This window comes from Phyllostomus discolor, chromosome 5, assembly GCF_004126475.2.
Source record: "Phyllostomus discolor isolate MPI-MPIP mPhyDis1 chromosome 5, mPhyDis1.pri.v3, whole genome shotgun sequence".
Taxonomy (NCBI): Eukaryota; Metazoa; Chordata; class Mammalia; order Chiroptera; family Phyllostomidae; genus Phyllostomus; species Phyllostomus discolor.
The window spans coordinates 100,920,737-100,945,340 of NC_040907.2; the positions used below are offsets into that span (position 1 = coordinate 100,920,737).

At 43.7% G+C, this 24,604-nt stretch overlaps 1 protein-coding gene and 1 pseudogene across 3 annotated transcripts in view; one reads left to right on the top strand and one right to left on the bottom strand.

Annotated features, from left to right (window-relative positions):
- Positions 1–308: 308 nt before the first annotated feature.
- On the bottom strand, positions 309–4,286 carry LOC114497000 (annotated as a pseudogene).
- An 8,748-nt stretch (positions 4,287–13,034) lies between these two features.
- SH3RF3 (SH3 domain containing ring finger 3) overlaps positions 13,035–24,604 on the top strand; it is a 410,835-nt gene continuing 399,265 nt past the window's right edge. For all 3 annotated transcript variants that reach the window (XM_028512030.2, XM_036026638.1, XM_036026639.1), the window contains exon 1: positions 13,035–14,709. In XM_028512030.2, coding sequence (XP_028367831.2) covers positions 14,299–14,709 — 411 coding nt within the window. In that variant the 5' untranslated portion in view covers positions 13,035–14,298. The remainder of the gene's footprint in view (positions 14,710–24,604) is intronic.

Consider the following 24,604-nt stretch of genomic DNA (forward strand, 5'->3'; position numbering starts at 1 on the left):
AGCACACGCAAACTTTCAATATGTATTTTATTCTAAAAAGGTCTATGTGTTTCACCACAGTTTAGAATAAAAACAACTGTTGGTGGATTTGCAATTTTAAATTTTCTCAAAAGGAGGTGAATATTCTCTTTTTTAAAAGTGAATATACAATTTATTTAACATTCAAACTTCATTAATATGCATGCTATATGGTAATTTTACTGGGGGTTTAACCCTAACTAAGATATGATTGCTTGTTGGGGCTTAGCAAAAGGGTCCAGTTTACATTAAACACTAATTAAATACTTTGTTGAATAAATATAAACAAAATACATTCAAACATTTTCTAAAAAATCAATTTTAAGGGCCTTCTATTCAGGCCAATGACAAAACACAATAAAGGCACATAAGCTACTTTAACATAATTGGCTGATTTTATACAGTACTTACATCTTTTAGTCCACAAGTATATTATTAAATGATAGAGAACATCTAATACAACCATTTCTACAGAACTAGGAAGTAAATTCCTAAGAAAGAAAGATTTTACAGATCCCATCTTTCATACCCAACCCCAACAGTGTAACTCTAAAGAGGATACAGCCAATGAGTTTCCTCACAAGAGCTCACGACTTAAGTTGCTTTGCTATGAAAATCTGTATTTCTGATCTGTTGTGAGCACTGAGATAAGATTCAAATATTCCAAAAGAAAGAAGCACAATGCATGCTGTGAACCCCTATTCAGCAACAGTGAACACTACATTCAAAACTATCTCATCCCAGGAATTAAATAAGGTCACATTCACTGACATTTTCTCCACTGTAGTATTATAGAAAATCTCATGAAGAATTGTCTTGTTTTCTTCAGTAACAAAGTTTATAGCTACATATTTCCTCCCCAATTGATCCCCATTATGCCAATTCTGTAAATGTAGTTTTCACAATTGGTAGGTAGATCATAGTTTAAAACCAATGACACTTGTTGCACATCAATCTCACTGGCCAACAAGTCAGTAGTAATTAGAATACAGCTAGACCCTGATCAGAATTCCCTCATGATAACATCTCTTTCCTTCTGGTCCAGGTCACCATGCAAAGCAGAAACTATGGAGTTCCTGGCACGCATTTTCTCAGTGAGCCAGTCCACCTTGCACCTTGTATTGAGAAAAATGACAGCCTGTCTAGTCATCAGTGTCTCATACAAGTCACAAAGTGTATCCAACTTCCATTTCTCTCTTTCAACATTAATATAAAACTGTTTATTCCTTCAAGGAACAATTCTTCCTTTTTCACCAGAATTTGAATTGGATTTCTCATGAATTTTTTGGTCACTTCAAACATATCAATTGGTGTCCTGGCAGAAAGCAACACAACCTGAATCCTTGTATTTAATTTCTGGAAAATCTCATAGATTTGATCCTTAAATCCCTGGTTCAACATTTCATCTGCTTCATCCAAAAAATCATTTTGATCCATTTTGGAGAAAGATATCTTCTGTTTAATATATCAAATACTCTCCCTGGTGTACCGACAACAATATGTAATGTTTCAGCCTGCAGTTTTTGCATTTCATTGTGAACATTGGTTCTATCAATGCAGGTATGGCAAGTTGCTTCCGTGTAGTCTCCAAGTGCCAGAATTACCTTTTGGATCTGTCGTGCCAGTTCTTTGGTGGGGGCTAATACTAGTGCTTGGGTCTCCTTGAACTCAATCTCTAACTGTTGCAGAATGGAAATAGCAAATGTGGCTGTATTGCCAGTACCTGACTGAGCTTGAGCAATCACATCATACCCTTTTAATACAAGGAATGGCAGCCCTCTGCTGAATAGCTGAAGGCTTCTCAAAACCATAAGCATAAATACTCCAAAGAAGAGGCTCCTTTAAATTCACATTGTGAAAGTTGTCAACAATCTCATTCCAGTTGCTCTTGATGACACCATCAGGCTCCATCCCCTCAGGGCTGCCATGTTCTCTGTTATAATCTGTGGAGCCACCAGACGTGTTCCGAAAAACCACTCAGTGCCTGACTGAAAAGCAAATATTATCTTATCAGTGAAAAGATTCCATCACTCTTTCTCATGAGATTAATTATTCTGCTTTAGCTTTATACCATTCATAAAGTATTTACATTTTTCTAGAAAATATACCACTATTAGTTATAATTGACAGTGTCCCCTTGGATGATTAAAGATGTACTTTTTCCAAGACATGAATTCAGATATTAAATGTTATTCAATGTCAATTATACTGTGATTATTCTGAAAGTTTTTTTATATTCAATTTTCATTCATTTAGTTTATGACTATAATTTAAATAAGGGATTTTCTTTATTGTGTTAAAAGTATTACCAATGCAGTGCTTTAGCTTAATAAATGTACCATGCATACAAGTTTAACTATTTTCCAAAATCTTGAGCCAAACTAAAATAAAGTGTGTTATGTATCCTAACTGGAGGAGAGAACTTATTGTAAGTCTTCTGAAGGCTGTGAAAAAAACATAGACAACTATAGGATTATTTTTAATACCCTCAAGGAATCTGAAATATTTATGTCACAATGCTAGGGAAACTGTAGTCAGTAATGAGGAGATGCCTCATCAGAGTAAAATGTTCATTGCTTTAGAATAAATCATGCTTTACTTATTAAATTGAATGGCCTATTCCATTATTTTGAACAAATTCATGCTTAAAATGTTATTAATGTTCCAAGTAATCAGTCAAGCCCCTGCCTAATCAAATTAATTCTAGAGATTTGTCTTGGGATCTCCCCGTGCATCATCTTAGTCTGAAGGGACTAGTTCTGTTTCCAAGGCATTCAGGGGGAGAACTAGAGGGTGTGAGTGTCTGGCCCAGACCCCTGGCACCTGCTACCATTGCTTCCTATGCTGGCCTTGCTGGCCCGAGGCATCCTGTAGGGTGGCAGTGACCCTGACTCTGCAGGTCTGTGAGAGAAGGAGGAGGACCCCAGTAGATGCTTGCCCAACCGACGTTCACCTGACCCAATCTGCTAAGGGTCTGGATTTACTCTCTTTTACAACTGGGATGGGGTGGACCACCACAAGACATTCCAGGGAGCCAGTCCCTCCCCTTGGCCACTTCAGCCAATAGGTCTCTCCAGGTGGCATCTCAATATTACCCATGCACATACAGCTATTGTGTATCAGGAGGTTGGGGAGGGAAGGTCTTCTGGCTTCATGCACATGTTCAGCTAGGCCAATTTGTCCCATGACCACCAAGACCTGGGCTATGAGAACAAACTCATTCTTTTTGGATAGGTGACCACTTATGCTCTGGGTTGTCTCTCCTGGCATACTACAGTCAGAAAAGTATCTTGGTGAAGGGTCAGAAGACTATGGAAACTGACTTGAGCCTCTCAGCTTTACATGCCAGGAGGGTCAGGGAAGAGTAATTTTGTTAGGTTACAAAAAATGTTTCTATTGAATGTTGCCCTGGGCAGTGTGTACCTACTGGTCTTATCTATCCATAAGAAAAGGGAGCTATTAAACATTTCTTCCCAGCACTGAGACACCTGGACCCAAAACATCTTGAGCCTCACCTACACAATAAACAAGCTACCAACTCACATGTGGCAGCTTACTCAGGTTGAAAAGTAGTTTAAGTTCTCCTAACCAGGTATATCAACATTAAGAAACAAAGGTGAAACCTAAACAACAAACAAACAAACAAGCAAAATATAACCAAAGACACTGAAATAGAGAACAGGCTGACAATGACCAGAGGGGATAGGGGAGGGAATTTCTGGGGAAAAGGGGAAGGGTTTGCAGGAACAAGTATAAAGGACATATGGACAAAAACTAGGGGTGGGTGGAAATGGGAGAGAGCTGGGGAGCACTGGGGGGGGGTGGGTTGGGGTGGGAGTAAAAGACAGAAAATTGTACTTGAACAATAATTTTAAAATGTTATTAAAAGAAAGAAAGGAATAAAGGTGAGGTCCTGAAGAACAATATCATATCTTGTACTTGGACCAGTGACATTACATTTAGATTATCTTGAATAGCTGCTTCAAAAAGTAAAATAAAATGCAAGGCACATATTTTGCAAGGTTAAGAATGTTCCTTTATCATGTTCTCTGTAATGGCTATGGCAACATTTATGTAAAACTGAATTACATCTGTAAAGTATTTTGCAACCTGCAGTTGGAAAGTGTTCTGAGTAACTGAGAGTGACTGATGAGACCTTCTGCTACAGGTTCCTCCACTTTCCTCTGTGCAGGAAGTGGGAAAGATTCCTCCCTGCAAGTTTGAAGGAAGAAGCAGTGCTTATTCTTCTCACCTGAAGCTTTATCCATCACTTCCAAGAAAATGACTCCTAAATTTCCATCCCCAATACTAATCTTCTGGAATTCTGTTTAAATCCTATCCCTAACTTCCAGACATCTGCACCTCCCTGGCCTGCTAGTACCTCCAGCTCATTTGCCTAAACTAAAACTTGTTATCTGGCCCCTTAACTTAGTCCTCTGGTCTCCCCTTTTAAGTCGATGGTATCCATGATTCCTCCTGCTCTCTTCTTTCTGCGTCTCACCAGTGAGAAGAGGCATTTCTTATTTCATGATGTGTATCCAGCGAGCATTACCTGAGGTTCTTTTGTATGTAAACTTGTGCTTGCTAGTTGGGAAAGTACTAACTTCAATTCAGGAGCTTTGGTTCAGGAAAGGGAGACAAAGCATCTATGTTTCATGGAACAGAGGAAGCTCCAAATAAAAAGAACACACATGGTTTTGAGGAGAAACAGGAAGAAAACACACTTTTCATGAAGGGGGTTCCATTTATTGAGTACCTACTCTTTGCCAGAATTACACTCTGTTTGGTTTGTGTTTCCCCAGAAGCAAACCCTAAATGAAGGATTTGAGGATGAGTGGCTGATTTGGGAGGCAATCCCAGGGAACATCTACAGGGGTGTGGGAAATTGATGTGGAGAGGGGAAGCCAGTCAATGAAGAGCTGGGTACGTGAAGCTTAATCTTTCAGTGGCCTCAGGGAACCACTGGAGAGTTATCTTTTCCAAGGGACAAAGAGAGCTGCCCTCTGACATTGACAAAGGTCATCCCTGGCTTATGGAGCCTGCCACATGGATGCAAGCAGAGTACTCTCCAGGTGGACAGAGAAATCTCCTGAGTGCAGAGACCTCTGGTACTGGGTGCTGGTTACTGGGTGCTGGGCATGGGTTGGGACAGTGAGGGCTGAGAGCAGATGAGCGGGGTTTTGACAGCCCCACTTCATACACATTGTTTTACTGAGATCTTATCTAAATGGCAAGGCAGGTTTAACTTATCTTATTTTAAATCAACAGGCTTGGACATCCTAGGTATCTTGCACAGACTGTGAACTGAAAATGTTGGAAAGAAGCTACCCTCAAGACTGGCTGACTCTGTACTCCCTTATCTTAGTTGGACAGCACACTGTTGGGGGATGCTGCAGGTTGCATGGAGAGTGTTGCAGAGGCAGTTGTGAATGTGTGTGGCTATCCTGAGGCTTGCAGATGGACACTGTTAATATCAGACATGGCCTTGAGTCAATAACACACGCTCACTGGCCTTTCCTCTGTGTGCAGACTAGTGAGGTGACCAAATGTTCTTACCACCCTCTCTAGTTCTTTTCTGACCCTGTGGCTTGTCCATCTCTCTCAGTGCTCCACTGTTGCTTCCCCCACTCCCTTGAAGCACTGTCCTTCCCAGGGCTCTGACCTGTAAAAGCTTTCCTCCCATCTTCTCCATGATTGGAAGCATCCACTCCCCTGGGGCTTCCCAGGGCCTGTAAGCGGATGATTTCAAAGGTACATTTTTAGTTTTCCCCTTATTCCTGAGCTCCAGGGGTTGGGTGGATATAAAATAGACTCGAGTTCCACCCTTTGGATGCAAATCCTGATTCTTCCACTGAGTAGCTGTGTGACCTTGGACAAGTTACTTAAACCTCCCCTGTTTCAGTTTCTTCACCTGTAACACTGAGGCATACTGCCCACCTCACTTGGCTGTGTAGAGGATGAAGTGAGCCCACCTACACAGAGGGCACAGGCTGTGCCTGGCAGTCAGTGCTCCCTCCAGGGCCTCACTAACTTTGTGTCCTATTTCCAGCTGCTTGTTGTACAACCTCCTGCAGGCCAAGGTCCTTACTTATTACCTGAGTCACTACTCCTTTGTTATTTTATTTTTATCCTTATTTTTAATTGTGATAAAATATACATAACACAAAATTTGCCATTTTAACCATTGTAAGTGTTCAGTGGTATTGAGTACACTCACATTGTTGTGCACCCTCTGTAACCCAATGAATTATAATCTTGTGTTTCCCAAGGACGTGTCCTTGCCCAAATGGTTGCTTTCAGGGTTGCCCAGATAAGCCTCCCTAAAATATTGAAATGCCTGGGAGAGCCTCTTGGTAGTTCTACAGGGCCTTCATGGGTTCACCAATCTATTTAGGTAGACTTTTTGACATGTGTACTCTATGCCATTGACTTATTTTTCAAACCCATTGGTCTTCATTCTCCTGCCAGTAAGGTCTCTTCTTTGCTCCTCATGCTGTGCCTTTGATCTTTTGGAAGCTCCTCTCCCTGCCCTGAGGGTCCTCTCACCTTCTTCAGCCCAGGCCAATCTAGTCCAGCCAGCAGGCTGTAGCACCTGCACTCTGGAACACTCCTGGGTGACTTTCTCATTTTTACTCTTCTTTGTAACATGTTTCCATCCACAAACAGATGGCAGATCATGAAAGTTGGTTGTAAGCTTTCTCCCTGCTGATTCTCTGGGGCTGAGGACCATTTCCTACATGACAAATGGGTGCTCATATATATATATATATATATATATATATATATATATATATATGGATAATGGACTTGAAAGGTTGATTATACCTTGGGGTGGGGAGTTGATCACAAGAATAAACCAATAGATAAGGATTTGGTGGGGTGGATGTTGAGTGGAGAGAAGTCCACGTGCTTTACAGAGAAGAGACACCTAATATCAAAAGTTAGGTGTCTGCTGAGAAGGCCCCAGAATGGAGAAATGGGGTGTAGACCCTGTCCACCTTCTCTCTGTACATTACAGATGCAGATACAGATGCAGTCTAAGTATTAGAATTGGTGAGTTTCTTAGCTACTAAGAGTCTTGCTATTATTACCTCATGCCTGCAATCACAATACATACTATGTGAAATTCATTTTGAGAGCTTTATTCCTTTTTATAAACAGTAAAGTGCAATAGAAAGTCCCGATCTTATATAGTTTTGGAGTAAAAGAGAATTTAGAGATTGACTGTTTCAGTCTCTTCAAATTGAGTTTAGTCCAACTCTGCAGATGTTTGTTTATTAATTGCCTACTATGCTTAGGACATTTCTTGAAGAGTTTTAAAGACTAATGGAACAGTCTTTGCTCTTGGGAAGTTTGCAGGCTGGTAGGGGCTATAACACCACTGAAAAATAAACATAAGGTAAAGCAGAATGTGAAAGAAGCAAAGAAAAGGAGCCAAGGGGATTCAAAAGACAGGCAATCAGGAAAGGTTTCCTGGAGGGGGTAGTCTGTGAGCTGGATGGAGTTTCAACAAGGAGCAGAAAGATGCAGCAGCATTTATACACACAGGTGGGCAAGCTGGGGTGGATTTGGGAAGGAGTTTGGAAGATAAGGAAAGTTATACCTGCCAGAGAAACAGCCAGGGAGTAAGTCTGGCCCTATAATGCAGACACATGGGTGGAGTGGCTGAGGAGAGAGGAACCATTGTTCAGTTAGAGGCAGTGAGATACTGAATTGTTGGTGATGGGCATGGACGTGGGAATTGAAATGGGAGACACTTGGGGAATAATAAGTCTATTATGATGTTAGAAAGCTGCAAATATTGGTAATTAGGTATATATGAGGGACTGAGGTGAGGGGAGTTTTCAGGGTGGGCTTCTGTTCTAAACTTGGGTACCTAGGTAACTGATGGTGTGAGGGTAGCCACAAGAAGGCATGCTATGGTTGAAAGTCATTTGGTTGCAAGTGACAGAAGTTCATCTCAAACCAGCTTAAGCAAAAGCAGGCTTATAATGACTCACATAGAATTTAGGCACAGCTTCATCCATGGATTCAAATGGTCAAATGAATCATTAGGATTCTCTCTTGCCTCCTCTTGCTTGTTCTCCTCCTCACCTTCTTCCTCCTCTTCCTCCTCTTCCTCCTCCTCCCTTTCCCTCCCATTTTCCTGACCCTCCTCTCCTCTCCCTCACTCCCACCTATGCTTCAGCTTCTTCCTGTGGCAGGACAGGCGGCCACTAGAGTCCAAGGCTGAGTCTTCAGGGCTCAGAATTAATAGGGAAAGAGAACTTTCCTCCTTCAATATCTATGCCTATATGTCAAATCTCAGTTTAGAAGCTCATTAGTGCTGCTTAGTTATGTGCCTGCCATTATCTACTCATCTCAGAGCAAGAATGATTCTGATTAGCCAGCCGAGGCCACATGGCTTGTTGGGGACACAGGTGTAGGGGTGTGACTGGCCTTCTTTGAGGGTCACATGGACTTGGGATGAAGAGGTACTTCAAGAGAGGGGTTGCTGGACTGACCAGTACCATCTGTCCAATACAGAGGTGCTTTGTGAGAGAACAGAAGAGATGAAAATTGATCTCTTTTACAATATTCCTTACAGACATAATTGTGCTTTAATTCTTTAGTGATGGGAGCTCCTAATTAATGGAACAGCCAGTGCTTTGTTGGACAACTCAGCCTAATAAAAAGCCCTTCTCAACATTTAACTGAAATCTGCCTCCTGTAACTTTAATTCATTTTAGTTCTCCTGCTTATAACAAGGGTAAACAAATATACTTTTTCAATGTGTTATTCAGTCTCAGAGATTTCAATGATCTTATGCCTATAAGTAGGTGAAATATTTTCATCTCCCAGTTTATAGAAGATGTAATTGAGGTTGACAGAGGTGATGTCACTTACCTGAGTTAGACCAGCCAGCGGTTCCTTCATCCCCAGACATAGGCTCTACTCGCAGCACCACACTGCTGGCTTTGGTCCACCCGGCACCAGACATAGAGAATGCACTCAGGCACTGTTTGTTGAATGAACAAATGGTGCCCCAAGTGGCTCACTTTGATATTCTCCCAACATGAAGGCTAAGAGGAGAAGTTCAGCATGGTGAAAATGGTCTCATGTTGACAGCCTTCATTGGTCTCTGGTAATAAATAATGTATCAATTAGAGTTCCCTATTGTAAACAACAGAAACTGACTCTGGTTAATTTAAAAACAACAACAACAACAATGAAAGGAAACTAATTAAATAAAACTGGAAAACCCATAGGGTCACCAGAAAAACAGGCAAGCCAGCATGGCCCACAGCCCAGGCTTACCACCCCAATTGTGTCTGGTACCAACAGTCAGACCCTTCCCCTGAGATATCACTTGGGCACAAGATTCAGGGCACTGTTGCTTCAGGCCCTGCCATATTTCCCTGTCAGCCCCTGCATCTGGAACTCCATGATGCTCCATTGCCACCTTCATTCCCCCTCTCCAGGCATGGGGGCTGTGGGAAGCTGTCAGGCTGATGAACCTGTCATATCCCCATACCCTAGCTGGAAAAAAATCTGACTTTCACCAAGTAGAGAATCACCCACATTTAAGAAGCAATTCAGACATTGGGCAGCCAAAACCTTGACATATAGCCACCCATCCTGTCTCTGAACTCCTTCTTTGGAAAGAAACACTCTCTTCATCCTAAATTCATAGACGAGGTCTCTAGATCCCTTACCACCTGTTCATTAATATTTGCCCCCACAATTGAAAGTAATCCCACAAATGAGATCTAACAAGCCTGAGATTCAATGAGATTATTTCTTTCCCTATTTCCAACTTTAACATTCTACGATTTCATTACTTTTATAGTCAGCCATACTACACTAATAACTCATGTTGGCTCACATTATGCTTGTGGTCACTAGATTCCCAAGATCTTTTCATGTGGATGACTGTTAAGCCAGGTCCTCAATCATTTACTTACATGATTGACTTATTGAACATGTGAAAATTTAACTGAGTAATATAAAACTGTATTTGTAATACTTCAACTATTTAGTTCATGCCCTTAACTTCCTTTATGCTGTACTACATTTTACTTGGCTACTTCAACTATAAATTGCAAACTAGTTGCCTGTTGGCCAATTTGGCCACATATTCATTTTATTTGGCCAATACGTTTGTTTTTTTTTTTTTTTGAGAGCTGGATTGCTTGCCAATTGTTGGACATCAGGATATCTCACATAACAAGTGGCCTTCCATCTTCTCTTCAAAAGTAGAAAGGTCTGGCAATGCTTGGCCCTCATTTTCTCAAAAGAGTGTGTGATACACTGGGGCTGGGCAGCATTTACCCACTCTGCAAAATGCAGGCACGGCTCACTGCAATCCCACCGTGCACCATGGCCTAGTCTCACCCTGCCCAGCCTGTCTGTGCTGTGCGAGCAGGGTAAGGCAGGGGCTAACAGGGAGAGTGGAAGCAGGGGAGGTTTGAGAAAGGTGAGGTTTAGCCACACTGCATTTGCTCTTGTGTGGCCCCAGATGCATATAGTACAGAGGAAAGTTGAGGACAGAGGGATCTGGGTCCCCCACATACCATTTATTCTGGAAACTCAGTTCTTCTGTGTGACTCCTGAGGGTGCTGCCAGGTTTCAGATGATTCTGCTCCTATAGCCAGCACTCATTGGTTCAGAGAGTGACCTCTGGGCCCAGTTTGGTTGCTAGGGCTTTAAAACCTGCAGCATGTGACAGTCGGAGGAATGCATTTTGTCAGTGGCTGAAGCTATGGATGCAGTGCTTCTGGAGCTCTGACCATGTTTCCTATCATGCAGGTTGGGAAAGAGAGGTTCTGACCATGTTTTCTATCATGCAGGCTGGGAAGTAAAGCTGCTGGTGCAAGAGAAGGAAAGAGCCCATCATTACATAGAGAAGTGTGCAGAGCAAGACACACAGGGGATTGTCTGTAGTAACCTGGCCCTCTGCCTGGAGTGCTGATGCTCATAATCTATTCTGCTCCTTTGAAAAACCTAACTTAAGTTGGTTTCTGTTGCTGGCAACCAAAAGCACCCAGGATGTTTTATTACAGGTAGCCCTATTGTCTGCCAGCCTTCCCAGTGTCTGAGGGTTCCCTGTTTCTGCTCCCCCTTCTGTTCTGTCTCTCTGACACCTGCTTTTAGATTAAGCATTTTGGGTCTGTAGTAGGCATTTAGATAGGCATGAGCAGAACAGGAACCTATGGGCCAGGTGCAGAGGGTTACCAGGTTGGAAAGCCCTGGTGTTTAACAACAGGCAAAACTATAAACCCTTGCACAGCCACTACCTTAAGCATTGATGTCTGGAGATGACGTGTAGGCCTCAGCTGTGTTTTGGCTCCAGGCTCAGAAGAGCAGCAAAACCAGGCAAAGTCACACCATGGTTGATATGAGGACCAGCTACAATGACTAATGAACCCCTCCCTTGGCACCAACCCATCAATGGAGACCACAGCCCTGAAGAGACACACCTGGAAAACTGATGACTATTCTATTGGGATACTCCTGAGATCTCCAGATAAACACCCTCAAGGCAGAGGACCCAATGCTACTCTCTCTGGAGCACTCTACAGAACACACCTGTACCATCTCCTTTCTCTAGGGCTCATTCTCCCTCTCTTCTCTCCCTGCTCTTTCCTCCCCTCTTCTCCCTTTCTTCTTTCTCGAGCCCAACCTCCTTTTGTCTCTCAAGGTGCTTATCTCTCTGTAGTTCCTTCTCCCCACCTCCCTGCCCCAGAATGCTTGGAACCTCTTCTCCCTCTTTGGTCTCTCAAAGCCTGTATCTCTCCCCCTACCCGTCCTACCACTCCAGGGGTCCTTCTTTTGCTATAATTTGTTTCCTGAGCCCATTTCTTCTATGGCTCACTTCTACTTCTGCGACTTTCTAAATAAACTTTCTCTTACAATTTGAATCTTGGCTCTCAATTCTTAGCCAGAACTCAAGAATTGAGGTTGCTGAACCTAGGTTAACACCTGATCCCTGTTTTTCTGCACCTGCTAACAGGTCCTTTGGAAATTTTCCCTTTCTTGTTCCTGAGCCAGGGTCAAAGAGTAAAAGGAGGCTAATGTGGAGGCACTTCCTTGTACTGGGATGTGCATTTCCTTCCTGGTCCTCCTGGAAAGTCTGCTCCCAGGTATGGTTAGCCAGGCAGCTCCAGGACACCTTCCATCTCACACAGTTGCCAGTGATAATGTGAACAACCAATAGAGAAATCCACATTACTAACAGATGTCCACCAGGCAGGCGGAAAGTTCTCCTGCTGTTATTAGTAGCAAAGTTTCCAAGAATGGTAGCCTGATATGAGCTCAGGAGACCTGGAATTGAGATTCTAAGATCTGAATGTTCATATCACCACTAGGTGATAAATGATTCCGAAAACGTTTTTCATTAATTAATCAAATATTTATTGAGAGCCTACTATGTACCCAGGCACTGTCCTAGGCACAGGATATTACAGTGTAAAACTGTAGCTTATAGGGAGCTTATATTGTAATGAATGTAATTTTTTCCATGCGTTAGGTTCTGGAGATACAACAAACTAACAGAATTCAGCCTCAGTGATTTCATAACTATAAGCCATTCCTTCCTCACAAGTACAATAAGATTAAAATAATGATCTCACTGCCATTTGGAGGATTATATAAAATAATGCTTAGGCATGTTCTCGTCATTTAAACCTCAGATATTACTTTCTCTTTGAAAAGTTGAGAATAAAAGTTATACTTAAATTGACAAACCACAGTTTAGCCTGACTCCTAGGCGGGCCTGAACACCTCTTCTTACCTTGGCACTGGCAACAACCTGGCTTCCTGGTGTGCTTCCCAAGGACTGGAGTTTATGCTGGGCAGGGAGGGAATTCGGCCTGCTAACACAAAGTGGCCACGAGGGGGCAGCGCACTACAGGAAATCGAACTTCCCGGCTGCTCCGGGTCCTCCGTAGGTACTTCCGTTCCTCTGAAGCTCGCTGAATTTCCCTCTTTTGGGCCTCCCGAGGAGAAATTGCAGAGACCTCGCGGGGGAAGGGGGCGGGTGGCCGCACTGCGCTGGCCGTCAGGGGTGGGAGTAGGACGCTGAACCGAGTGCCCTGTGGAAAGGTGTCGGTCTGGCGGGCAGCAGCGCTAGCCTCCCGAATCCGCGACTCCAGACAGGGACCGCTGGGAGGAACCGGAGCTGACCCTGGGAACCCTTGCCAACTCCAGCGCCTTCCCCCTGGGCTTTGCGCGGTGTCTCCGCACCACACCCTCAGCTGAGGGATTGTCACCTGTGCGCTCTGCCTGGAAAGGCTACTGGATCGCGAGCTCTCCAGAGAGTTATCGGGGAGGATGCTCAGGTGTTGGCTATGTCCCTAAGATGCTCGCCAGCGTTGGCCAAGAAGGCAGTCGGGGTAACACCTACGAAACTTTCCTTTGTGGCAGTGTCGAGAGAAAAATCTCCCTGCTTGAGGCTGAAGGAAAGCCGAAGGGAAGACTCGGATCGTCAGGAGGAGACAGGGCCCAGTCTGCGCAGAAAGGCAAGCACAGAGTTCCAGGGAACCCTGGAGGTGCCCTAAGGGGTGCCGCCATGCGCCCAGCTTGCTCGTCAGCTTCAGCGATCGTGACCTCCGCACGCTCCCCGAGCACTTCTTTGCGGTGGAGGGAAGAGGAAGGATCCGGCTGAACCTGCTTCGGGCAGCGTATAGTAGGCGGGCCCTGGGTGCAATGGGGATGTCGCGGGGGCGGTGTGGCTGAGCAGCGGCGCAAGAAAGCGCTCACGCTGCTCCCCGGGGACTCAACTGGCCACTACCCGCACTTCTTTTGGTGGGGCTCCTGGCCTTGGGAGGCCACTTGGAGTGCAGAGCTCCCTGAGTGTGGTGGTGGGCGACTCCCTTAGAGCCTTGCGTGGGGCTGACACGCCGTGGCACAGGTGTGGTCGTTAGCCTCAGGCGTGCTATTCGGAGCACTGTATAATCCCTTTGGCCGGGAGCTAGCTTACGGGGCGTAGAACTCCAAGTACCCCCCAGGCAAGCCTGTCGACGTGCTACTCTGCACCTCGGCGGCCGGAGCCTCGGGCCGCCAGCCAGGGTGAAGGAAGTCCCGGCGGAGCCTGGCTCCCAGACTGTCGCCCGGGTGCCATCCTGATGGCTGCCTGCGGTGGGTCCAGCTCCGGCCCTGGGACCTAGACAGTTGCGCGTGGCTTCCGCCTCCCCTATGCTGCTCGGAGCGTCCTGGTAATGCGTGTCCTAGGCCGCTGCCGCGGCTACACAGACCGAGGGCGAGGGCGACAACGATAGGCCTGGCGGACTGCGGACCGTTATGGCCTCGGCTTTGGGCGAGGACATGGAAGAGTCGTCCCTGCTGGATCTTCTGGAGTGTTCCGTGTGCCTGGAGCGCTTGGATACCACGGCCAAGGTGCTGCCGTGTCAGCACACCTTCTGTCGCCACTGTCTGGAGAGCATCGTGCGCTCGCATCAGGAGCTGCGCTGCCCGGAGTGCCGCGTCCTGGTGGGCTGCGGTGTGGAGGAGCTGCCCGCCAACATCCTGCTGGTGCGCTTGCTGGATGGCATCCGCCAGAGGCCTCGTGCTGTCCCAGACTCGAGGGTGGCCTCCAAGCTCGCGGGGGTCGTGAGCAGCACAGCCGGTAGCGCCCCGGGCTCACCAGATCTCTCTATGGAGGTGGGCAGTCTGTGCGAGCTGGCGACTAGCAGGAGCGTTCCTCTGGCAAAGGTGGGTAGCCTTTTTGGCGCCGAGGGGTGTGTGCATGTGTGTGCGCGCGCGCACGCGGGAGTGTGGAGAACAGAGGTGTCTCCATAACGACCTTCTCTACGCTCTTCTTTCTCCAACTTTCCTTCAGGGACTTCCCTCCGTGAGTGTAGCTCTTCAAGTTCTACTTGCCAACTTTTGGACACCGCGTCTACCCCCATCTGCTCCCTTTCCTTTGAACTTTTTGTCTGTGCCTGCCTTCCATCCATCCTCTCCCTTGGAATCTCTTTTCCCACCACCTGCAATTGCACTGTGGAGGCATGTGATCCCAGGGAAACTTGTTATCTGTTTATATGAATGTCAACACCCCATCCTCCCAAGGAGTGGGCATGTCTTGTCCGTGGATCACCTCTAGTCCCTCTGCTGGCTGGGGCTGTGCCCTCCTATTTTTCCAGAAACAGCCTTCTTCCTGTGGACCTTCAGACCAACCTTCTGCACACCTCCCCCTGCCTGGGTAAAGTTAGTGCTTAATGTTCCCTGGGTTCTGGTCACAGGGAAGACTGGGCCTCCTGCCTGCAGGTCTAGCAAGGGAGGAATGAACAGAGGTGTGACCAGGGTTGGAAGAGTCCAAGTTATGAACTCTGTTTAACAGGAGGGAAGAAGTTAATTTCTCAGGAGAAATGTTTGACCCATCCCTTCTTGGACTCCTTCTGTTGGAAGCCCTAGTCCTCTCTTGGGTCCTTAGGCAGCATTGCAGTCTCATGTGGGGTTTGGGTTTTTTTTTTTTTAACACATAATTCTTTTAAAGATTTTATTTATTTATTTTTTTAGAGAGGGAAGGGAGGGAGAGAGAGAGAGAGAGACAGAGACAGAGAGAGAGAGGGAGAGAGAGAGAGAGAGGTATCAATGGGCGGTTGCTGGGGGTTATGGCCTGCAACCCAGGAATGTACCCTGGCTGGGAATTGAACCTAGGACACTTTGGTTCCCAGCCCGTGCTCAATCCACTGAGCTACGCCAGCCAGGGCCTGGGTTTGGGGTTGTGTGTGTGTGTGTGTGTGTGTGCGCGCGTGCACAATTACATTTCATAGCATCCATTGCTTCTATTTCAGTTAAAGATCTTATTTTGAGGGTTTTAGTGATTTGGTCTTAAAGCCTACTTCAATGTGTAATTTCACACCTTGTGTCACCTTGGGAACTGTTATGGGGTGAGGATAGCCCATGGGATGCTGGTGTGACAAGCAAGGTACCCATATCTAATATTTTCTTTAAATGTAGAAAAGCCTACTTAAAGTAAAAAATACATTGCTGATCTACTACAGTTACTCATTTTAGAGAACACAACTGTATTTCTGTATTTTTGACCATTTAAAGAGCTGGTGGTGCTTCAGCCACTTACATAATCCTTCCAATGTGTATAATGCTGACATTCTGGGAAAACTCGGCCACCTGAATTGCTCAGTGCTGTGGCATCTGTGTGCTTAGGAACTTAAACCCTTGGATGTTGAGCTTTAAAGTTAAATGTCGTACTTTGCCAAACTGGGTTTTCTCTGTGGATTAGGAAGAATGGGTAGTCAATAAGAGATAAGGCATATTTGTACTTGGGATCACTGCTGAAGGGGAATGAAGTTTTCTTTGGTCTTGTTTGTGATTAAATTCAGTTACAAGTGTTAACAGATTTTTAAACTTTTCCTTTTTTCTTTGCTGTTTTTATCTAAGGTATATAATTAAAGGTCAGAGAAGTAAATGATTTTTGGAATGATGCTTTTAGAAAAATATTTTGATGACCATGTGTTTACAGATGCCCTCCCAGTTCATCTTATGGGAATTGCATTGGTAAGGAGGCAACCTCAGGTCTTGGAACTCTGTGGTTCCATTTGGAGCATTAAAAATATACGTCAAAGCGGTTGAACTTATAACTTTTAGTAGTGCCACTTAGGAACAGGAAATTAATTTTTTGTTGAGTGGATTTTGGGATAAATGATTGGCTTTCTCTATAGGCACATACAGCTCTCACTATGTTGATGCTTTCTGAGATTTAGGGAACTTTTGACCACATTAAAAAAATTCCTCACCTGAGGATATGTTTATTACTTTTAGAGAGAGAGGAAGGGTGAGAGGAGAGGAAAGAGGGAGGAAGGGGGGGTGGTGGAGAGAGAAGGATAGTGGCCTCCTGTACTCCCCTGACTGGGAATTGAACCTGCAAACTTTTGGTGTGCTGGATGACGTTCCAACCAACTTATGCACCTGGTCAGAGTTTGACCACATTTTCTTTCTTTCTATTTGTTGTGTTAACGAAGTGTGACCTCCAGTTCTTTCTTCTTTGCAGGCCCACAGCAGTAAAGACTAAGTTTGGGTTCTATGAAGAGTCTGAATTAAATCAATCTTATATATGATTACCTTCAAAGAGGAAAAAGTAAAGCTTTCTATTCACTAATTTTTAGCAGTCAGTGGGAATCTTCTTGGGCAACTGGAAGTCCTGCATGAAATGTCTTACATCACGCAAGCCTATAATTTTGGCAGGCAGACTTCAGCTGAAAATTATACTTCCAAATAGGCTTTTGGTATTCTACTGTCCATTGGATTGCTGATAGCAAAGCTGAATGCTGGTTATTGCTGCATGTTGCTTAATAGATGGGCACTCATGTTATTACTTGGCAAATACCATGTATACTTTAGTAGTGGGTAACTGTAAATATAGTCGTCTCTCACTATATCGCAGTTCACTTATTGAGGCTTCACTGTATTGCGATAAGTGAACCACGATATAGCGAGGGACGACTTGTACACTTCACTGGTGAGTACCCATATAGAATTTTATATGTTGTTAAAATTATGTAGATTTAAGGGCATAGAAAGTGTTTAAGAGCATATGAAGTGTTTATAAGAGTGTGGGAAAAGTTAATGAGAGAGTGGGAAAGGTTTATAGGAGTGTGGAAAGGGTTTATAAAGCTTTAAAATATATATAAGTAATAAAATAAAAGGCTGCTACTTCTCGGATTTTCACCTATCGCAGGGATCTCTGGAACGTAACCCCCATGATAGGTGAGGGATCACTGTATAAGACAGTCCCCTATTTTCCCAGTGAGAAGCTCCTTAATAAACCTTTTGGACTATTTGGGATATGTAAACTTTTTAGAAATGTGGATAAATATCTGCTTAATTGATTGTTAATGTAGTTACAGTTAGACATTGGGGATGAATCAGGTATAAAATGTATTAATTCCTGTTTCGTTCGTGAAACGGTTTTTTTCCACACTCTTCACTAATTTTCATCAGGGTTTTGGTTATCACAGAGTCATGTGGAATCCTCTGACCTGGTTAGCAGAGCCTCTCGCTTTCACCTGGAAATTTTATACCAAGTTACAAGTACCCACTGCCTAAGTTTAGGACTGTTGATATCTTCATTCGCCTGTTTGGCAAATACTTGTCAGGTGTTGCTTCTTAAAGTGATCTTTAAAAACTCCTGTTTTAACAGCAATGTCTAACCATTGCAATTGCTAAAAATGTGTGATAAGTTTGTCAGCCTATTTGTTTTTTTGTTTTGTTTTGTTTTGTTTTTAGTTTTGCAAGGTGACCCATTTAATACCTCTAAGTAGCATTGATCAAGATGTTTCTGGGTAACATGTTTTTCTAACAGAGTTTTGTGGTTCCAAATTCAGTGATTCAAATAGTATAGGTACTTCTTAATATATTCTAATGAGGATTCTAATATAAGAAAACTCCAACTTTTTCTGAGTGATTTTTTTTAAAAAACATCCCTTGTGTTTTATTTGGGGATACACAGAATTTACTATGTACCTATACTGTGCCAGACACCATTCATTCTAAGTGAACTGGGTGGGGCATGGGCTCTCTTTATGGAGCTGACGTTAAGGGTTGGAAGCCATTCCACTCTCTGCTTTCAGGTGGTTTCTGTCAATCAGTGTCAATTCACTGACCTAATGAAGGTTAGGAGTAGGCATTATTACAAATTAAAGAACTATAGAAAGCTTGGGTAATGCTTTGATGATATAAAACACGGGCATTACAGCCTAATTAGGTTGTATGTATTATGTATTTTGTAGTAAGTACTTCAGGACATGTTTAAATTGGAAATGTCTTCTGTATCTTTTAGCCACTGTGAGTGAGACCCAGTAATGGGAAAAGTCAAATAAATAGGAGCACCTTACAAGTGATCTGTAGCAAATATTTTATAAACATACAAAGTCTGCTCAGAAGGTATCTGGCCATGTAAAATGAAAAATGGAGACATTTATTGAAGAATATACAAGATACAAGAAACATTGTACACATGAAACATTGCTCACTCAGTTCCCTTCAGAGTAGGCACCTTGGGATCTCACATACTTCTCCCAATTGCCATCAGCTGCCGCATCATATTTTCCTGAATATCATCAATGGTCTGAAGTCTCTTCCCTTTCTAAGGTGATTTTAGTTTGGGAAAAAGTCAGAAGTCACAGGGCCTTACACTGGGCTGTAATGGGGCTGAGTCACCAAAACCCCTACACTAGATGACGTGTGTTGCATGAGTGAGCAAGTTGCTGTGATGAAGCTACCAATCACCAGTTGCCCACAGCTGTGGCCTTCTGAGTCATTCAAATAGTTTCTGGATGAATGTTCAAGCTTCATACAAAATTTGATGCAGATTTGTTGCTCTAGTCGCTCAGTCATTTTGGGTGTGATGGTCACATGTTACACATGCTCACTAATGGGCATCTACCACCCCCAGCAATTAATACAGTGAAGTTGTCATTGTTCACACATACGAATTCTGGTCCATTCTCCTTGGCTGCCAGGTAACATCGATGTTATGCAAACAGTTCTTATATTAACAATGGCTGGACTCTTTCTGGACAGACCTTGTACATATGCAATTTTCTGGATGCAGGGCTAAGGACTTTTCTTTGAGTTCTACCAACTAATGGTTGTTGCTGCCAATTCACTGCCAATAGGAATCCCCAATTTGGTATGCAGTGAAGAAGGAAACTTTATTCAGTGTAAAGTAGAGGTGTCAAACTCATTTTCACTGGGGACGACATCAGCCTTGTGGTTGCCTTCAAGGGGCCAAATGTAATTTTAGGACTGTATAGATGTAACTACTCCTTAACTAAGGACAAGGAGCTTGGTGCTGCTGCTGGGTAGAAACAAGGTGCTGGGCCAGATAAAACAAGGTGGAGGGCTGGCTTCAGCCCGCAGGCCTTGTGTTTGCCACCTGTGGTATAAAATATCAATGGTGATACAGTTCAGCTGTGAAAAGAGCATGGTCATAAGGTAGCCCCCGGGGCCAGGCCTCTCTTCAGCTAGGCAGCTCAGTTCTGGTCTGGTATACTCCACTCTGGTCTGCTCCACTGTGCTCTGCCCTAGTGATATGACTTCATGTTTCAGCTTTAGCCAGGGAAACACAAGGCTGCACTCTTTAGTCTTTGGTGGAAAGGGAAAATGCACTCTCTGACTGAAAGGGGAGCTGGCTTATATAGAGAGAAATCCTGCTTCTGGTGCCTAATAGGTCCATCCTCATGCAAATGAGGACTGCAAATCCTTGCAGTTTGATTGGTCCAAAAGACTGCCCTCACTGGTCAGAATGGAGCTGCTCTGATTTGTTGTGAAGATGTTAATGGGGATATAGCTGCACAAATTCAATTGGAAGGGGAAGCCTCAGTCCTGTTCATTGAAATAGGATTCCAGGAACTGCTCAAGGGCTGACTCAGATGGCAAAAACATGGTATAAGAAGGTGGTTCTGTGCAGGCTTCTCCTTGAAGGGCAATTTGCATGTAAAAAGTTGTACTTCATGTGCAATATGACTGCTAGGCTATGTCTTTGTTTTGTTTTTAATTTAAACCCAGTTAAACCACCAGGAGCCCTTCTTGGTAGGCATCTTCTTCCTCAGGGTCCACAGTTCCAAATTTGCATTCCAGCTTAAACAGCCACAATTTATGATTTTCTATTTGTTTCTTTCATATGGATTGAGAACTAAAAGAATCTTTAAAAATTCTGAGTGGAGCACCTTCTGGATTTAAATAAACCCCCTTCAATATTTTATGTTTTTGTTCATGCCTAATTTCACAGTTCTAAAGTAGTCTGTCTTTGGTGAATCTTTTCTTAGCGGTCACCATGGTTTTCCAAGGAGTCGGTAGTTTTGTTTTTTTTTGGTTTTTTTTTTTTTTTTTTTGCATTCAAATGTCTTTGGTTTGCATAGTATTTAACTCAAGTTTATATTTGCTCTTGTGAGTACCATTGCCCAGAGGCCAGGCGGCAGATTTCGTGACTCCCTTCCAGTCCCCTCACAGCTTATAGGATGGCAGACAACTGGTTGACTTGTGGTCACTGTGATGACAAGGGGCAGACACTGGCCTTTGAAGACATGACAGATGAGTCACAGCAAAGTCTTTTTTAGATCTGTTTTCAAAAGACCCTGTGGGTATGGAAATAACACCCCTGAGACTTACAGTAGCATTGTGTTTCAGTTTGTGGCAGTGAATAATCTAAAGTTAATACTCAGTGAGTGCCTACTATGTTCGAGGTGTTCAGTGGGTGCCTGCTGTGTGCCAGGGGTTGAATGTACATCATTTAAGTGTATCTTATCCATTTTCTACTACAGCTCAGCCAGGTAGCTAGTCACATAGGTGGGGAAGCTGAGACCCCAAGGTTTTCTTGCTTAGTGTCAAACAATTACCAGGGATACATTTGAGAGATAGACCTCAGATTGACAGATGAACTGAATTTGTGGTTAGAGGAGTCTTTTCACTCTGTAACAAATCCAGTTAATTAAAAACTAAGGTTCCAAATTTAAGTAGCACCAACCTGTGGATGCAGTCTGCCCATGGCTGCAGATGCTTTTCCAGTTTAATAAATCCAGCTTATAAATCCAGGATGTGAGTCTCAGAGCAATGTGGTCCTGAGAAAAGAGCATCATATCAGTTATGGCTTTGAGGGCAAGTTATAGCAGCCTTATGCAGGTGATGTGAGCAGACAATGTGGATGTAGGCAGGATGGATTTTCCAAGTGGTGCCATTCTGTCCTCAGGAATGCATACTCATCTGTCCTTCTGCTCTGCCACCTTGTGGGTCTCACCTTTAGCCACAACCACTGGGCCTCAAGATATCATATCCTCAAGACAATACTTATCAGCAGAGAAAGAAGGGTTTCTTTCCCTAGCATTCACTTTCCAGGTTGGTGAGCAAACTGTGACTTGGCTATGCTCACGCATGTCCCCTCATGCCTGAGGCCAGTGTTGCATTCTAGACTGGTGCCTGGACCAGCTGCAGCTCAGCCAGGGCCCTGGGGCACAGAATGGGCATCCCCCATGAATGCGGCTGCAGACAGGGAAGGTCCCTGGGCTTTGTGAAGTCCTGTGAGGAAGGAGGGCAAGAGATGGGGCTTGGTGTGTGGCCAAAGTTGCATGGTGGTTGGGAGTCCCAACACAGTTTTAATCCCGACTTTCTCACCATCTGCCCCTAGCTTTTCTGAGCCTTCTGTTCAATGAGTTAGGGTCTTTACTTGTTTCATTGGATGAAGAAGGTTAATGTACATGGAGTGCCTAGCACACATAAGTGGCCATCATTTCAGTGACTATTACTAACATCAAAATCTGGAATTCTTGTATCACCAATTGGGCATACTTCACAGGGCCACCTTACTGCTAGTGGATTCATTTGTATGGTATCCTAGGAAGGGTATGTGTGGATGTGTGTGTGTGTGTAATCTGATACCATGCTTTGCCTTTAGATTCCAAGTTGGCCTGTGTTATTGTGACTGGGTTGTTGAGCATCAATGGACATCTAAGCCAAGTGCTTGAACCTGTTTGTTTCACCTTTTAAATTGCTTCCAAATTGATCTTTGTTATCTGATCACTATAAGTTTCATTAATGTAAAAAAAGTATAAACTATAACCTGTTTTTAAAATGCAGCAGGGGAGAAGAGAAGAATAGCTCTCAGTTGCAGATTCAGCTGGTTGAAGGTTCTCCTGAAAGCACAGTGCATCTTCTCCATTTGCCTGGCACAGTTGCTTGTCCACAACTGCCTGGGTTATGCTGTTTGGTGCACTTGAGCTGAGCGCATTTACATCCAGTTTTTCCTTCATTCTGGCTTTCAGAGCCCACTTGCTTGCTGGAGTGTGGTGAAATTGGGTCTCAATTATAGAGTTGTTTCAAGTGTGTGTTTCAGTTCAATCTGTAGTTAATCTTTATTTTTTCATAGTTAACATACTCTTTTTCATGGCAATAGTCTTGAATAAAACATCAGAAGGCTTTAGTTAAGGAAAAAATGATCTTTATTCCATCACTTGAAGTGGCTAGGTCACTTTTTATCAGATTAGATGAATTAGAAATGCATGCTTGATATATGTTCTGCTGGAATTCTAATTAGTCATAAAAGACTAGGGTGTCAAACTGAAGGTGTTGGCAGTGATGAATAGTTTAAAAATTGTTCTGGCATGCCACAATGTGGGTGCCCCTTTCCCACTATTCCCACAATGGATTTAGAATAAAGAAGTGCATCAAATGGTAGCACAATTTGGATTCTACTCACAGATTGCTGCCTTCTTTAAATTTGCCTTTAGCCATTGATGACTTACTGACATTTAGAGATCAGTGGTCCTTTGGGAGATCGGAAAGAGGAGTGGCTTGGTGGGTTGTTTCTCTACTCTGCCGTAAGTGTTTATGTTGTTAACTGTTGCGGTGCTTATCTGTAAATAAGATATTATATTTACATTTCTGCTTATCAGAATGTGCATGTAATGCTCATGTGAATTTATATGAGTTTAAACGAATTAGGATTCAAGTTGGTAGAAATGGTGGAGTGGCTATCATGTCTGGAGCCAAGGGCATTGAGAACGGGATAGCAAGTTTTCCACAACACTCAAACATGAGAAATCCCCAGGAGTACCAGGGATCATAGCCAGGCTGTCACACAGTGGTTCAGTAAATAGGATAGGGATGCATTCCTTCCTTCTGCTTTACTGAATATTTGTTTGAGTACCTACTATATACCAGGTACTACAACAAGTACTTGGTATAAAAATGATGTCAGTCTTTAGAAAGTGGCCCAACAATTGGCTGCCACCTTGTCAGCAACCGGAGCACCAAGCTCATGTTTAAAACAGCATTGAAGTCCTGGGAGTAACAGCCACTGTGTGTTCTTGGACAGTTAAACACCATGCTTTCATTTCTACTACACACAGAATTGAAGCACCACCACCATATCCCTATGTGTATTTTAAACATTTCTATATAAGTAATAAATATTTACTGTTTACAGATAAACCTTTGGACTTCTTAGCTTTGATGCTCATATTTCAAATTCTGGATAACTTAAAAATTGCACCTATTTCCCTTACTAAGCCTGGCCAATGGTAATAAAAGCCAGATGGGTTTGTGTGAGATGAGGCATGCAGCCTGTGCTAAATTAACATCACCTGAAACACAACCAGTGTGATTCATGGTGTCTGGGTTAGTTTTCTCATGAGCAATGATTGCCTCAAGTATGTAGTCTACCCATGTTCAGAATGAGAGTAGACGCTCCTGAAGCAAGGGCAGCCTTCTGATTTGGCTGCATAGCAGCCCTCTGTGCCTTCTAGAACTGAATTTATATTGTATGGTTCTTATGGATTTGGGATACCTTTCTGGTGTCACCTTTGCACACATTATGGTAGCAGTTTTCCTGGAGTTATTTCCTCCAACATCTCAAATGAGGTGACAGATCCTGGATTCTGAGGACTTGTACCATGTGTCAAACCTCATGGGTTAACACACCTGGCAGGTATCAGTAGCCTTTCAACATGGATTGTAGCTCTTCAACTTCCCTATTAGCCCTTCACTGAAGATGGTATGCCCTTCCCTTCTGTGTGACTCAGAGCTGTGTGGATGAGGGCCAGCCACTGGCAGCACTGTTGGTGTTGGATGTATGTGCTCTGTACTCATA